This window comes from Leuresthes tenuis, unplaced genomic scaffold, assembly GCF_036924035.1.
Source record: "Leuresthes tenuis unplaced genomic scaffold, fLeuTen1.0.hap1 SCAF_8, whole genome shotgun sequence".
NCBI classification, from domain to species: domain Eukaryota; kingdom Metazoa; phylum Chordata; class Actinopteri; order Atheriniformes; family Atherinopsidae; genus Leuresthes; species Leuresthes tenuis.
In genome coordinates this window covers 1,130,792-1,148,001 of record NW_027325362.1, presented here as the reverse complement: position 1 = coordinate 1,148,001, position 17,210 = coordinate 1,130,792, and the positions used below count along the sequence as shown (strand labels likewise).

Below are 17,210 nucleotides of genomic sequence, written 5' to 3'. Positions count from 1 at the left end.
AACGTGACATCAGTTTCTCAGTCTCCACGGAGATCAAACATGTGACCTTTCACTTCCAGAGCAGCTCTGACGGCGCCTCACACACAATGACTCAAATATTCATGCCTGTTACACCCCAGGACAGCTGTCCACACACCTCCAAACTCTGCCAGCTCCTGTCCACTGCCTTCTTCTCCTCCATCAATCTTCTATTTCCATCTCCAGGAGCTATTTTAGCTCCAAGACTGTCACCTCTGACTCCTGGAGGAGGATGATGAGGCGAGGAAGAATGACATCAGTGAGGAATGTCCACCCAGAAAAGAATGACCACCCGGGGGGGTTTACAGGAACCTCTGGTCCAAGCTGGGTGACAGTATGAAAGAAAACTAAACTAAAGAAGAACGTCTCCAGCCTCCTTTGTTGCTTTGCCTCTTGGCAGCAAAAGCATCAGAACATCTGCCTCCGAACAGTGGAAAGGAAGCAGAAACAGAGCGACTGTGACACGAATATCATCAGAATATGAGGAAGATGAGTTGTCTTCATCACAATATCATCAGAATATGAGGAAGATGAGTTGTCTTTAGCTCAATATTATCAGAATATGAGGAAGATGAGTTGTCTTCAGCTCAATATTATCAGAATATGAGGAAGATGAGTTGTCTTCAGCTCAATATTATCAGAATATGAGGAAGATGAGTTGTCTTCAGCTCAATATTATCAGAATATGAGGAAGATGAGTTGTCTTCAGCTCAATATCATCAGAATATGAGGAAGATGAGTTGTCTTTAGCTCAATATTATCAGAATATGAGGAAGATGAGTTGTCTTCAGCTCAATATTATCAGAATATGAGGAAGATGAGTTGTCTTCAGCTCAATATTATCAGAATATGAGGAAGATGAGTTGTCTTCAGCTCAATATTATCAGAATATGAGGAAGATGAGTTGTCTTTAGCTCAATATTATCAGAATATGAGGAAGATGAGTTGTCTTCAGCTCAATATTATCAGAATATGAGGAAGATGAGTTGTCTTCAGCTCAATATTATCAGAATATGAGGAAGATGAGTTGTCTTTAGCTCAATATTATCAGAATATGAGGAAGATGAGTTGTCTTTAGCTCAATATTATCAGAATATGAGGAAGATGAGTTGCCTTCAGCTCAATATTATCAGAATATGAGGAAGATGAGTTGTCTTCAGCTCAATATTATCAGAATATGAGGAAGATGAGTTGTCTTTAGCTCAATATTATCAGAATATGAGGAAGATGAGTTGTCTTTAGCTCAATATTATCAGAATATGAGGAAGATGAGTTGTCTTCAGCTCAATATTATCAGAATATGAGGAAGATGAGTTGTCTTCAGCTCAATATTATCAGAATATGAGGAAGATGAGTTGTCTTCAGCTCAATATTATCAGAATATGAGGAAGATGAGTTGTCTTTAGCTCAATATTATCAGAATATGAGGAAGATGAGTTGTCTTTAGCTCAATATTATCAGAATATGAGGAAGATGAGTTGTCTTCAGCTCAATATTATCAGAATATGAGGAAGATGAGTTGTCTTCAGCTCAATATTATCAGAATATGAGGAAGATGAGTTGTCTTCAGCTCAATATTATCAGAATATGAGGAAGATGAGTTGTCTTCAGCTCAATATTATCAGAATATGAGGAAGATGAGTTGTCTTCAGCTCAATATTATCAGAATATGAGGAAGATGAGTTGTCTTTAGCTCAATATTATCAGAATATGAGGAAGATGAGTTGTCTTCAGCTCAATATTATCAGAATATGAGGAAGATGAGTTGTCTTTAGCTCAATATTATCAGAATATGAGGAAGATGAGTTGTCTTCAGCTCAATATTATCAGAATATGAGGAAGATGAGTTGTCTTCAGCTCAATATTATCAGAATATGAGGAAGATGAGTTGTCTTCAGCTCAATATTATCAGAATATGAGGAAGATGAGTTGTCTTCAGCTCAATATTATCAGAATATGAGGAAGATGAGTTGTCTTCAGCTCAATATTATCAGAATATGAGGAAGATGAGTTGTCTTCAGCTCAATATTATCAGAATATGAGGAAGATGAGTTGTCTTTAGCTCAATATTATCAGAATATGAGGAAGATGAGTTGTCTTCAGCTCAATATTATCAGAATATGAGGAAGATGAGTTGTCTTCAGCTCAATATTATCAGAATATGAGGAAGATGAGTTGTCTTTAGCTCAATATTGTCAGAATATGAGGAAGATGAGTTGTCTTCATCACAATATTATCAGAATATGAGGAAGATGAGTTGTCTTCAGCTCAATATTATCAGAATATGAGGAAGATGAGTTGTCTTCAGCTCAATATTATCAAAATATGAGGAAGATGAGTTGTCTTCAGCTCAATATCATCAGAATATGAGGAAGATGAGTTGTCTTCAGCTCAATATTATCAGAATATGAGGAAGATGAGTTGTCTTCAGCTCAATATTATCAGAATATGAGGAAGATGAGTTGTCTTCAGCTCAATATTATCAGAATATGAGGAAGATGAGTTGTCTTCAGCTCAATATTATCAGAATATGAGGAAGATGAGTTGTCTTCAGCTCAATATTATCAGAATATGAGGAAGATGAGTTGTCTTCAGCTCAATATTATCAGAATATGAGGAAGATGAGTTGTCTTCAGCTCAATATTATCAGAATATGAGGAAGATGAGTTGTCTTCAGCTCAATATTATCAGAATATGAGGAAGATGAGTTGTCTTCAGCTCAATATTATCAGAATATGAGGAAGATGAGTTGTCTTCAGCTCAATATTATCAGAATATGAGGAAGATGAGTTGTCTTCAGGTCAATATTATCAAAATATGAGGAAGATGAGTTGTCTTCAGCTCAATATTATCAGAATATGAGGAAGATGAGTTGTCTTTAGCTCAATATTATCAGAATATGAGGAAGATGAGTTGTCTTCATCACAATATTATCAGAATATGAGGAAGATGAGTTGTCTTCATCACAATATTATCAGAATATGAGGAAGATGAGTTGTCTTCAGCTCAATATTATCAGAATATGAGGAAGATGAGTTGTCTTCAGCTCAATATTATCAGAATATGAGGAAGATGAGTTGTCTTCATCACAATATTATCAGAATATGAGGAAGATGAGTTGTCTTCAGCTCAATATTATCAGAATATGAGGAAGATGAGTTGTCTTCAGCTCAATATTATCAAAATATGAGGAAGATGAGTTGTCTTTAGCTCAATATTATCAGAATATGAGGAAGATGAGTTGTCTTCATCACAATATTATCAGAATATGAGGAAGATGAGTTGTCTTCAGCTCAATATTATCAGAATATGAGGAAGATGAGTTGTCTTCATCACAATATTATCAGAATATGAGGAAGATGAGTTGTCTTCAGCTCAATATTATCAGAATATGAGGAAGATGAGTTGTCTTCATCACAATATTATCAGAATATGAGGAAGATGAGTTGTCTTCAGCTCAATATTATCAAAATATGAGGAAGATGAGTTGTCTTTAGCTCAATATTATCAGAATATGAGGAAGATGAGTTGTCTTCAGCTCAATATTATCAGAATATGAGGAAGATGAGTTGTCTTTAGCTCAATATTATCAGAATATGAGGAAGATGAGTTGTCTTCAGCTCAATATTATCAGAATATGAGGAAGATGAGTTGTCTTCAGCTCAATATTATCAGAATATGAGGAAGATGAGTTGTCTTCAGGTCAATATTATCAAAATATGAGGAAGATGAGTTGTCTTTAGCTCAATATTATCAGAATATGAGGAAGATGAGTTGTCTTCAGCTCAATATTATCAGAATATGAGGAAGATGAGTTGTCTTCAGCTCAATATTATCAGAATATGAGGAAGATGAGTTGTCTTTAGCTCAATATTATCAGAATATGAGGAAGATGAGTTGTCTTCAGCTCAATATTATCAGAATATGAGGAAGATGAGTTGTCTTCAGCTCAATATTATCAGAATATGAGGAAGATGAGTTGTCTTCATCACAATATTATCAGAATATGAGGAAGATGAGTTGTCTTCAGCTCAATATTATCAGAATATGAGGAAGATGAGTTGTCTTTAGCTCAATATTATCAGAATATGAGGAAGATGAGTTGTCTTCATCACAATATTATCAGAATATGAGGAAGATGAGTTGTCTTCAGCTCAATATTATCAGAATATGAGGAAGATGAGTTGTCTTCAGCTCAATATTATCAGAATATGAGGAAGATGAGTTGTCTTTAGCTCAATATTATCAGAATATGAGGAAGATGAGTTTTCTTCAGCTCAATATTATCAGAATATGAGGAAGATGAGTTGTCTTCAGCTCAATATTATCAGAATATGAGGAAGATGAGTTGTCTTCAGCTCAATATTATCAGAATATGAGGAAGATGAGTTGTCTTTAGCTCAATATTATCAGAATATGAGGAAGATGAGTTGTCTTTAGCTCAATATTATCAGAATATGAGGAAGATGAGTTGTCTTCAGCTCAATATTATCAGAATATGAGGAAGATGAGTTGTCTTCAGCTCAATATTGTCAGAATATGAGGAAGATGAGTTGTCTTCAGCTCAATATTATCAGAATATGAGGAAGATGAGTTGTCTTCAGCTCAATATTATCAGAATATGAGGAAGATGAGTTGTCTTCAGCTCAATATTATCAGAATATGAGGAAGATGAGTTGTCTTTAGCTCAATATTATCAGAATATGAGGAAGATGAGTTGTCTTCAGCTCAATATTATCAGAATATGAGGAAGATGAGTTGTCTTTAGCTCAATATTATCAGAATATGAGGAAGATGAGTTGTCTTCAGCTCAATATTATCAGAATATGAGGAAGATGAGTTGTCTTTAGCTCAATATTGTCAGAATATGAGGAAGATGAGTTGTCTTCAGCTCAATATTATCAGAATATGAGGAAGATGAGTTGTCTTCAGCTCAATATTATCAGAATATGAGGAAGATGAGTTGTCTTCAGCTCAATATTATCAGAATATGAGGAAGATGAGTTGTCTTCAGCTCAATATTATCAGAATATGAGGAAGATGAGTTGTCTTTAGCTCAATATTATCAGAATATGAGGAAGATGAGTTGTCTTCAGCTCAATATTATCAGAATATGAGGAAGATGAGTTGTCTTCAGCTCAATATTATCAGAATATGAGGAAGATGAGTTGTCTTCAGCTCAATATTATCAGAATATGAGGAAGATGAGTTGTCTTTAGCTCAATATTATCAGAATATGAGGAAGATGAGTTGTCTTCAGCTCAATATTATCAGAATATGAGGAAGATGAGTTGTCTTCAGCTCAATATTATCAGAATATGAGGAAGATGAGTTGTCTTCAGCTCAATATTATCAGAATATGAGGAAGATGAGTTGTCTTCAGCTCAATATTATCAGAATATGAGGAAGATGAGTTGTCTTCAGCTCAATATTATCAGAATATGAGGAAGATGAGTTGTCTTCAGCTCAATATTATCAGAATATGAGGAAGATGAGTTGTCTTCAGCTCAATATTATCAGAATATGAGGAAGATGAGTTGTCTTCAGCTCAATATTATCAGAATATGAGGAAGATGAGTTGTCTTCAGTCATCTTTATTCTTTCATCAGTTTTCTGACTCATGTGGTGCTGTGGCTTAGCTGGTCAAAGTGCCTGTCTAGTAAACAGGAGATCCTGGGTTCAAATCCCAGCAGCGCCTTCGGTCCTTTTAAGCTAACTACGACTTAGCATATAAAACAGCTCATTATCAGGGTTCTACTATATAAATAGCCTTAGGCAAGGCCCCCTTACCCTATCTGCCTACCTGTAAGTCACTTTGGATAAAAGTGTCTGCTAAATACATAAACATAATGAATTGGTCCTCTTAAGTAAAGTGCATATAAATAGCAAACAGCTATTAGCACGTTGTTTATGCCCATTTCATGCTTTTGTTGTGTAATTTTAAGCCATTCACATATCAAAACTTATGTATAAACCCTGAAATAGTCAGAGTTAGAGTAAAAGCAGAGGGCGGGACGTCATTTCCTCGAAATATGTAGCGTAAAATGAAACTTAAAAGTCCCAAAAAGTCTTGTAAAAACACGGTAAATGACTTGGTGTGTAATAAGTACTTTAAATGTTTTTAGTCCTAGGCTCTGACTGAAGGTGGCCTTTGCATTTAAACACTGGACACTTCAGACTCTCATCATCAGTGGCTCTGAGCAGCTTCTTGTGACTCCGGCTGCTCAGCTTCCAGCTTGTTTGGTCACAGTTGGCTGGATTAAACCCGGCTAAAGTGGAGCGTTTCACTCAGGAAGCTGCTCACTGAGCTCGAACAATGCGAGTTCTGTCCAGGCAGCAGAGCGGCCTACTTTCCCCGGAGTCCTTCACACTGACCCACTTACACTTTAAAAAAGCACGCTACGTGCACATCTGCTGCCTTTCATCATATCACTGCTATACATCTGCATTGCCTCATATTCTGTGGTTATTCTGAATAATTTGGAGGTTATTTCGCACCTTTTTGTTAGCTTTTGGGTCATTTCAAGGTCAATTTAAAACATTTTTATGTTTTCCACGTCTCCTGAGGCTCATTTTTCATCTTTCACACGTCACCAGTGTCTTTATGGAGGTTTCATGTCTCTTTGTGATGATTTATCATCCGTTTGAGGTCAGTTTAATATCCGTTTTTGACCTTTCGGATTCCTTTGTGACCCTTTTTGTGTCCTTTCTGGTAATTTGACACATTTTTCGCTCGTTTTACATCCTTTTGTGTTCAGGGTAAACCAGCTTTGGTGTTTTTGCGTCTCGCTGCGGTTGTATTATGACTTTGGAGACATTTTGAGTCTGATTTTTATCCTTTTCCATCTCTTTGTGTTGATTAAGCATCTCTTTGTAGTCCGAAAAGAAGAATATCACAGAGGGGCCACTGAACCTTTCAGTTGAAAACATTTAAGTCGCTCCATTTGTAAGTCGCTTTGGATAAAAGCGTCTGCTAAATACTTAAACATAAACATTTAAAAGAGAGAAATCCACGAAGGTCGTCCTCAGTGAGCGGCTGCAGGACAGGAAGTGATGTCATAACCCTGACAGAATAATTTAGTGGTTATTTCGCACCTTTTTGTTAGCTTTGGGGTCATTTCACGGTCAATTTAAAACATTTGTATGTTTTTCACGTCTCCTGCGGCTCATTTTTCATCTTTCACACATCACCAGTGTCTTTATGGAGGTTTCATGTCTCTTTGTGATGATTTATCATCCGTTTGTGGCCCTTGTGCTTTTACTTTTGACCTTTCGGAGTCCTTTGTGACCCTTTTTGTGTCCTTTCTGGTAATTTGACACATTTTTTGCTCGTTTTACATCCTTTTACATCCAAATCCACGAAGGTCGTCCTCAGTGAGCAGGACAGGAAGTGATGTCATAACCCTGACAGAAGTCTGGAGTTCATCTCACACACTGAGCCAGCAGCAGGACTCTGTAACAGTAGAAGGGAGTTACTGATAGGACATGTGTGTGAGACCTTCAGGGGCTAAAAACAGCCGTGAGCCTGTCAGCAGCTGCAGCCGCTCGCTGCCACGCCGCAGGCCTGTGCGAGCGGGCTGGCTGCAGCGATAAGGACAGACTGCGGAGGCCGAGGCTCGGCGCCGGCTGCAGATTATTCCACTCAGATCACCTTCACTGAGAAATTCAAGGCCTGCCGGCTGAGATGCTTTTCTTTGTCCTTATTTAGTCTCTTTGTGGTGGGAAAGCAGCCTTTGTGCGTCCTGGCAGTCACTTTGTGTGACTGATTGAAGTCATTCAGCACCTTGCTGCTGCTGTTTTGGCCTCTCATGCACTAGTTTTCTTCTGTGCTTGTGTTGCATCACTTTGCATGAAGTCTTTTTGTCTTCCTTCCACAGTTTGCATCCCATCTTTTTCAGTCAGAACACTTCTGCTGGACTCTGAGAAAGCCCTCATCTACCAAACTGCTCCCCTTCCCTGTCCGCTGTGTTGTGACACCCAATAACTCTGAGTCTGTTCTTTGGTCAGACTTGATAAAAATGCTTTTAGAAATCAGAATTAGTTTTGGGAGAGGCTCTGGAGCTACTTCCTGAAGTGGATCCAGTTCAGAATTTCAGAATTTACATTAATCCTCTTAATTAAAGTGCATATAAATAGCAAACAGCTATTAGCACGTTGTTTATGCCCATTTCATGCTTTTGTTGTGTAATTTTAAGCCATTAATATACTTCTACTCATGGCTTTAACTATTCCTGAGCTACAGAATCACTAAAACCACTTCCAACAGTGGATCCAGTTCCTGATCTTTATTCTTTCATCAGTTTTCTGACTCATGTGGTGCTGTGGCTTAGCTGGTCAAAGTGCCTGTCTCGTAAACAGGAGATCCTGGGTTCAAATCCCAGCAGTGCCTTTGGTCCTTTTAAGCTAACTATGACTTAGCATATAAAACAGGTCATTATCAGGGTTCTACTCTACATTAATCCTCTTAATTAAAGTGCATATAAATAGCAAACAGCTATTAGCACGTTGTTTATGCCCATTTCATGCTTTTGTTGTGTAATTTTAAGCCATTCACATACTTCTACTCGTGGCTTTAACTATTCCTGAGCTACAGAATCACTAAAACCACTTCCAACAGTGGATCCAGCTCCTGATCTTCATTTTTGGTTCTTTAAAGGTTATTTGGTCATTTTTCAGTCAGAACACTTCTGCTGGACTCTGAGAAAGCCCTCATCTACCAAACTGCTCCCCTTCCCTGTCCGCTGTGTTGTGACACCCAATAACTCCCGGACCGGCCTCACAGCTCGTATCTCTGGGGGTCTGAGGTCTAATTCGGGGGACCCGGATGTGAGAGCCTGGGATCCCCCGGTGAGGCAGCTGGAACAGGTTGCAGGGGGATCAGGAGCTCTCCGAGCGCCTCGTCAGCGGGAGTCGAGTTACCGGCCGCTCGGCTTTCACACAGCCTGTAAAAGTTTACGGGGGCAGCACTCAGCTGTCTGAGGACAGACTGACAGCAGCAAGATGCAGCTGAGAGGCTGATTATCATTTATCTGAGTCTTTCCCCGGGTTCAGATTCTGGGACAGACCCGATGAAGCAGCTCGGCTGCATGAAGGAGAGAAATCAGAAGTGAAGTGTGAAGACGAGCTGCAGCTGAACTCAGAGATCCAAAGGAATGAAGCAACGATCCCCATCAACAGGGAGCTGTTTGAGACTTTAATGTGTCCAAAAGTAGCAACTGGCTGTCAATAATTCATTTACAGTGTCTGCTGACCAGGAGCCAGGCCCTGGGACCGGCTCCAGGCCCTGGGACAGGCTCCAGGCCCTGGGGCCGGCTCCAGGAGGAACCGGATGAACAGATGAACGGATGAATGAATGAATGAATAAATGGATGAATGAATGGATGAATGAATGAATGAATGAATGAATGAATGAATGGATGAATGAATGAATGAATGAATGAATGAATGGATGAATGAATGAATGAATGAATGGATGAATGAATGAATGAATAAATGGATGAATGAATGGATGAATGGATGAATGAATGGATGAATGAATGAATGAATGAATGAATGGATGGATGAATGAATGGATGAATGAATGAATGAATGAATAAATGGATGAATGAATGGATGAATGAATGAATGAATGAATGGATGGATGAATGAATGAATGAATGAATGAATAAATAAATGGATGAATGAATGAATAAATGAATAAATGAATGGATGAATGAATGGATGGATGAATAAATGGATGAATGAATGAATGAATGAATGAATGAATGAATGGATGAATGAATGAATGAATGAATGAATGAATGAATGAATGAATGAATGGATGGATGAATGAATGGATGAATGGATGAATGAACGGATGAATGAATGAATGAATGAATGAATAAATAAATGGATGAATGAATGAATAAATGAATAAATGAATGGATGAATGAATGGATGGATGAATAAATGGATGAATGAATGAATGAATGAATGAATAAATAAATGGATGAATGAATGGATGGATGAATAAATGGATGAATGAATAAATGGATGAATGAATGGATGAATAAATGGATGAATGAACGGATGAATGAACGGATGAATGACCCTCAAATGCACTAAACCCTCTGAACTGGTATCTTGCACCAGGATGGATGTTTAACGTGACATTCTGCACCCGGCTGCTGTGACCTCTGACCTCATCTGATGGTTAAAGCGTCCGTTCTCCGGAGGACTTTTTCCAGCTGAAGCGGTTCTGATCCAAACAAAGCTTTTTGCCTCCTGCATTCATCCCTGCAGCTGCAAGCTTCTTTTTATCCAGCTTCTTTAACCCAGAGACAGTGTCCACACCTGAAGAATTCCACCTGAGGAAATCTAACAAAGCTCCAGCGCTGCGTCGCAGAGCCCCGGCCAGAACGCTAAAGACTGCTCAATCTGTTCAAACGCACCTTTAAAAGCATCTTTAGTGACTTAAGGACAAACACAAAGACCTCCAACAAACTGGGAAGGAAGTGCAAAGAAGCCAAAACGGCTCAAAGAAGCTTCTAAGAAGTGATTTTCACAGCTGGTCATTTTCAGCCATAAATGAAATAAGTCCATGAACCCCTCTGCATTTAAAACACGATGCAGACTCGTTTTCTGTGTGGAGCAGAGATGTGAGAACAATGATCCTCCCTGTGGTCTCAAAGCAAAGCTCAGAAGCAGAAACCAGGCTGTGATTCCTCATTTTACTCCACTTTTTATTCAAGCTGCTCGGCTGTGACCCGGTGATGTCAGAGCAGCTGTGACATCATCAGCTCATTTAGCTGAGAAGGGTGCGATATCTGAACCTGGTGAAGAGGAGTTACCCAACGTCAGTCAGCAGGAGACCTTCAGAAACAGAGTTTTCTTTAAATGTTGGAGAAAACCACTGGGGGACTACTTTCAGCGGCGGATTAATCCACTGAGGGGCAGAACAACAGTGTGAGTTAAAGACTGGATGGAAAGTAAACCTGAATGTTGTGCTGATCTTCAGCTTTAATCCTGCCTCCTCATCACTGCTCAGAGCTCAGGGGACGATGGGAGGTAAAGAGATGGAGCAGGACTCCACCCAGCCTAACTTTGGCTGGTTCTGCTTATTTCTGTCCTTGGGTTTTTTCAGCTGAATCTGCAGGATGATTCATGTTAAAAGGCAGCGGTTCTCAGGTAGCATCACTTTGTGAACATCATTTTAAAGGTTTGACTCAAACAGAAGATGTGAGGAAGCTTTTTAAGGACTTGGATGGAGAAGAAACGGCTTCTGGAGCTTCTCCAAGCAGCAGGTTACCTGCTGCCAGGTGAGGGTGTCAGGATTGGGTATAAAAGCAGCTTCCACCAAAGGTTCAGCCTCTCCAACAAGGATGGGTCATGGCTCACCGCTTTGTGCCAAACTCCATCAGAGAATCATCATAAGTTCAGGAAATATTCCTCAGAGTCAGACTGGAAAGAACTTTAGTCTTTCAGCATCTACAGAGCAGGATATTGGGAACAGATTCAGGGAGTCTGGGGAAGTCTCAGTGTGGAAAGTGGCTGTGAAACTCACCCACGGCTGCTCAGATGTGTGTTTTATTACTTTGGTTTCAAGCTTTAATTTTCTTTAAACGCCAACAACGAGATAAAAACCCTCAGAAACACAGTTAAAACAGTTAAAACAGTAAAAAACCATCATAAACGAGCCCCAGAGTCAGACACAGCAGCAAGAAAAGTGTCACAGGAAGTGAAGAAGAAGAGAAGGAAGACAACAGGAAGTGAAGAAGAAGAGAAGGAAGACAACAGGAAGTGAAGAAGAAGAGAAGGAAGACAACAGGAAGTGAAGAAGAAGAGAAGGAAGACAACAGGAAGTGAAGAAGAAGAGAAGGAAGACAACAGGAAGTGAAGAAGAAGAGAAGGAAGACAACAGGAAGTGAAGAAGAAGAGAAGGAAGACAACAGGAAGTGAAGAAGAAGAGAAGGAAGACAACAGGAAGTGAAGAAGAAGAGAAGGAAGACAACAGGAAGTGAAGAAGAAGAGAAGGAAGACAACAGGAAGTGAAGAAGAAGAGAAGGAAGACAACAGGAAGTGAAGAAGAAGAGAAGGAAGACAAGAATAAACATCAGATGCTGGAGAGATCAGAGGAAAAGACAGAAGCAGAGAGAAAGAATTATTTCTTCTAACATAAGCTCGAACCTTATCGTCTGTTAGCTCCAGTTTTATCTAATTTCACTCAGAAATCTGGTTTTCAGCCTTTCAAAATGTTCTTTCCAATCTCACACTGACACATATCGAATGAGAGAAAAACATTTCATCCTCCTGTTTTGTCTTTTCTGAGCAGGTTTAAGCTGCTTCACTGACCAATTTCTATGTATTTGGAAAATAAAAGGAAATCTAGTTTAATGCAGCAAAACACTCTAAAAGCTGCTGTAGAGTCAAAGAAAGACAGAAAGTTTATAGAATCTACAGCAACAGCTTCTGGAGCTTCTCCAAGCAGCAGATTACCTGCTGACAGGTGAGGGTGTCAGGATTGGGTATAAAAGCAGCTTCCACCAAAGGTTCAGCCTCTCCAACAAGGATGGGTCGTGGCTCACCGCTTTGGGCCAAACTCCATCAGAGAATCATCAATAAGTTCAGGAAATATTCCTCAGAGTCAGACTGGAAAGAACTTTGGTCTTTCAGCATCTACAGAGCAGAATATTGGGAACAGATTCAGGGAGTCTGGGGAAGTCTCAGTGTGGAAAGTGGCTGTGAAACTCACCCACGGCTGCTCAGATGTGTGTTTTATTACTTTGGTTTCAAGCTTTAATTTGCTTTAAACGCCAACAACGAGATAAAAACCCTCAGAAACACAGTTAAAACAGTTAAAACAGTAAAAAACCATCAAAAACAGCCCCAGAGTCAGACACAGCAGCAAGAAAAGTGTCACAGGAAGTGAAGAAGAAGAGAAGGAAGACAACAGGAAGTGAAGAAGAAGAGAAGGAAGACAACAGGAAGTGAAGAAGAAGAGAAGGAAGACAACAGGAAGTGAAGAAGAAGAGAAGGAAGACAACAGGAAGTGAAGAAGAAGAGAAGGAAGACAACAGGAAGTGAAGAAGAAGAGAAGGAAGACAACAGGAAGTGAAGAAGAAGAGAAGGAAGACAACAGGAAGTGAAGAAGAAGAGAAGGAAGACAACAGGAAGTGAAGAAGAAGAGAAAGAAGACAACAGGAAGTGAAGAAGAAGAGAAGGAAGACAACAGGAAGTGAAGAAGAAGAGAAAGAAGACAACAGGAAGTGAAGAAGAAGAGAAGGAAGACAACAGGAAGTGAAGAAGAAGAGAAGGAAGACAACAGGAAGTGAAGAAGAAGAGAAGGAAGACAACAGGAAGTGAAGAAGAAGAGAAGGAAGACAACAGGAAGTGAAGAAGAAGAGAAGGAAGACCAGAATAAACATCAGATGCTGGAGAGATCAGAGGAAAAGAAGCAGAGAGAAAGAATTCTTTCTTCTAACATAAGCTGGAACCTTATCGTCTGTTAGCTCCAGTTTTATCTAATTTCACTCAGAAATCTGGTTTTCAGCCTTTCAAAATGTTCTTTCCAATCTCACACTGACACATATCGAATGAGAGAAAAACATTTCATCCTCCTGTTTTGTCTTTTCTGAGCAGGTTTAAGCTGCTTCACTGACCAATTTTTATGTATTTGGAATATCAAAAGAAATCTAGTTTAATGCAGCAAAACACTCTAAAAGCTGCTGTAGAGCCAAAGAAAGACAGAAAGTTTATAGAATCTACTGTCAGGAAACCGAAACCGTCAGGCCACCATGATCCATACAGCCACATGGGCTCAGGAGGAGCTGGGAAAAGCATTTCCACTCAACACAGTCCACGGCTGCATCCAGAAATGTGAGCTGAAGCTGCATCACACCAGGAGGAAGCCATATATCAGCTCTGAAGGCATCCTGAGGGGCACAATGATTGTTTTAAGTAGAAAATGTTCTTTTACTCCAAATCAGTGAATAAAAAACAACAAACCCAGATCCTCCATCACTGAGGCAGGACACTAAATGATGCTTCTGGACTCAACAACACTCCAATTATGCAAAACAATCACAGGTTCTTCCTCCAACCAGAACCATGCTGCTGTCACTGGATGAGAAAAGAATCAAATATGTCCCGTTCAGGAGGTTTAAAAGCCTTAAAAAGGTGGCTGGATGTGTAATGTCTGCAGTAAATGGTGCCATCTGTGGCCGGCTGGTGGCGTTAAGGAAGCACCTCGTCATCTGTTCCTGAATGAATGTGTGAACAGCTGCTGCTGCTCCATGAAAAACAGCAAAGAAAACACAGTTTGACAGACAGAAAATAGGATTTCTGCAGCAACAAGGTGATTCCCAAAGAGCTGTTAGCTGAAAACTTGGCATATCTCAGCATGGTGTGCAGTGTGTCCTTAAAACATTTGAGGAAACTGGACAAGTGGAGGACAAAAGAAGAAGTGTCAGGCCTAAAAAACTATCTCCAGCAGATGAACAGGATCTGAAAGTGATGTCCTTAAGAAAGAGGAAAAAATCCAGCTGTGACCTGACAGGACCTGAGAGATGCATCTGGACCTTCAGCTGATCCATCTACTGTTGGCCCAAGCCTCATCAGAAATGGTCTCCATGGAAGGGTGGCTGTCAAGAAGCCGTTCTTAAGGAAGGGAAACAGGGAGAAAAGGCTGAGCTGTGCCAAATGACACAAGAAGTGGACTGAAAATCAGTGGCAACAGGTCTTATGGAGGGATGAATCCTCCCCAGAGCCCGGACCTCAACATTATTGAAGCAGTGTGGGATCATCTGACAGAGAACGGAACAAAAGGCAGCCCACATCCAAAGAAGAGCTTTGGGATGTCCTTCAAGAAGCCTGGAGAACTATTCCTGAAGACTCCTTAAAGAAATGACAGAAAGCTTGTCTCAGAGGGTTCAGGCTGTGTTGGAGAATAAAGGAGCTCAGACCAGATATTCACTTTAAAGCTGCTGAGAACTGATAAAAACTCTGTTTCTGCCTCAGATTCTGGGTTTATGTTCATGTTTAACATGTTTCAGTGAATCTCTGCAGCTGTTTCCATGGAAACAAAGACATAAATGAGGCTGATCAGGACCTTTGATCAGTGTAAACCTGCCATGTTTGGGTTAAACATTAAATGTTGTCAGAAGTCAGAGTAACTGCTGATCTGACCCATGGACCAGGCAAATGTCTGCAGAGAAGCTTCACATCCTGACTGAATGAGCCCGAAACAACTGGGCTTCAAACCTAAACACAAGCAAACAAACTGAACCTCGAGGAAAGGAAGTCATCGAGGACCAGATGATTTCTGTGTTTCCCCTCCTTCCACTCGCTGGATCAGCCCCAGAAACAAGACCAAACACCAGATCTGTGAAGCATCTCTCCTTCCTCCACATCTGGGCTTTACTACACGGAGAAGCCAACAGCTGTGCACATCTGACTGAAATCACCCAGCAGCGTTCAGCAGAGAGCAGGGGTCAGAGGTCATGGATGTCAGCATCCCAGCAGAGAGGCTCTATTCAGAGACGAGGCTCTGAAACCAACACCAGCTCCAGTTTTAGACCGGTGGCTCTGCTTTCAGGGGCCACCGGGGGCCGCAGAGCTCAGCCCGAGCAACCAGAGTTTCTGTTCCACAGCGGGAAGACAATCCATGAGAAGCTTTAAATGAGCCTGATGTTCAGTGGAAGCAGCTTCAGACTCCGGTACTAACTGGTTCGAGGCGCCTTACAGCCTCAGCTCCGGAGGACATTCGGCTTTAACCTGACGGCAGGACCTGCAGCAGAGTGAAGTCCTCTGGCCACCAGGAGCTCACACCTCATCGTTTCGCATCAGATTCACTCACTTCTGGACAGAAACATCTCATGAAAACACCTCCGAGGGAGGAGGCGGCGCAGAGACTGAAAAAGCGAGCAGTTTGGCAGCTTTTCTTACCCTGGAGATGGTCAGCGGCATGTTGAAGTCCTTCCCCCCCTGCAGCCTGAAGCCCCAGGGCCCGGGGCCGGGCAGCGACACGGTGTAGGCGCTCATTCTTCCAGACGACCCCGAACTGAAACCAGGTTAGAGGGACACCCCACGGCGGCCGGAGAGGCGGGATGGGTGAAAGCTCTGAAAGAGGACAGAGAGGAATGAGGTGAGAGGAAGAAGAAGAAGAAGAAGAAGCATCGAGGAGAGAAAACCGTGAGAAATGCACGAACCGAAGGAAAGACGAGAAAGAGCTGCAGCAGCCGAGAGGAAAGAAGAAGGACCTGCCTGCTCAGAGCTGAAGGGACACTCTAAGAATAGCCAGAGATAGCACTGTGGCATTGTGGGGGGAGGCAGGGGTGAGGTGGGTGAGGCAGGGCCGATGGGGGCTGAAGGGAAAGGAGGGGGGGTGGACTTATATGGCGTGAAAGGGGACACCCGGTATGCCAGGCTTGCCGTGATTCACCGGGCTAATATAGACCCAGCAGATTCTTCTAGACTCCCCCTCCCCCCCCCCCCCCGCCTCCCCCACCCCACAGCGCAGGGTCTCCCTCGGATCCAATCAGAAGCAGCCGCAGGAAACGTCTCGTTATCTCAAGGGTCATAAAGCCGAAACTGAAAGGCCACGAGGCGAGTGTCTCCGATAGCTGAAAGGTCATCGGGAGGCGGGCACCTGCGGCGAGGCGCACACCTGGGAACCTGAGCCGGCGTCTCGGCTGTCAGGGGGTCAGCCAGGAAACTTTAATTCATCCAGGAGAAGGAATAACCTCCCACACATTCAGAGAAAACAGGCTCCTCAGGATGAGGATCTGAAGGATTCCTCACAGTTCACCCAAAATTTATCAGAAATCACAGACCGGATCACAGACCTGATCACAGACCTGATCACAGACCTGATTATAGATCACAGACCTGATCACAGACGCAGGAAACGTCTCGTTATCTCAAGGGTCATAAAGCCGAAACTGAAAGGCCACGAGGCGAGTGTCTCCGATAGCTGAAAGGTCATCGGGAGGCGGGCACCTGCGGCGAGGCGCACACCTGGGAACCTGAGCCGGCGTCTCGGCTGTCAGGGGGTCAGCCAGGAAACTTTAATTCATCCAGGAGAAGGAATAACCTCCCACACATTCAGAGAAAACAGGCTCCTCAGGATGAGGATCTGAAGGCATCCTCACACCGGATCACAGACCTGATTACAGACCTGATTACAGACCTGATCACAGACCTGATCACAGACCTGA

General features: G+C 41.6%; 1 protein-coding gene and 2 non-coding genes across 4 annotated transcripts in view; 2 read left to right on the top strand and 1 right to left on the bottom strand.

Annotated features, from left to right (window-relative positions):
• The window catches only part of ldb3a (LIM domain binding 3a), a 58,777-nt gene extending 42,694 nt beyond the window's left edge, over nt 1-16,083 (bottom strand). The window contains exon 1 of one of the 2 annotated variants that reach the window (XM_072390429.1): nt 15,940-16,083. In XM_072390429.1, the coding sequence (XP_072246530.1) occupies nt 15,940-16,035 (96 nt within the window). In that variant the 5' untranslated portion in view covers nt 16,036-16,083. The remainder of the gene's footprint in view (nt 1-15,939) is intronic. The other variant, XM_072390428.1, reaches the window with a different exon arrangement.
• Nucleotides 5,643-5,716, top strand: trnat-agu (transfer RNA threonine (anticodon AGU)). The gene has a single exon. It is a non-coding gene; the product is annotated as a tRNA-Thr (tRNA).
• Nucleotides 8,334-8,407, top strand: trnat-cgu (transfer RNA threonine (anticodon CGU)). The gene has a single exon. It is a non-coding gene; the product is annotated as a tRNA-Thr (tRNA).
• Nucleotides 16,084-17,210: the final 1,127 nt, after the last annotated feature.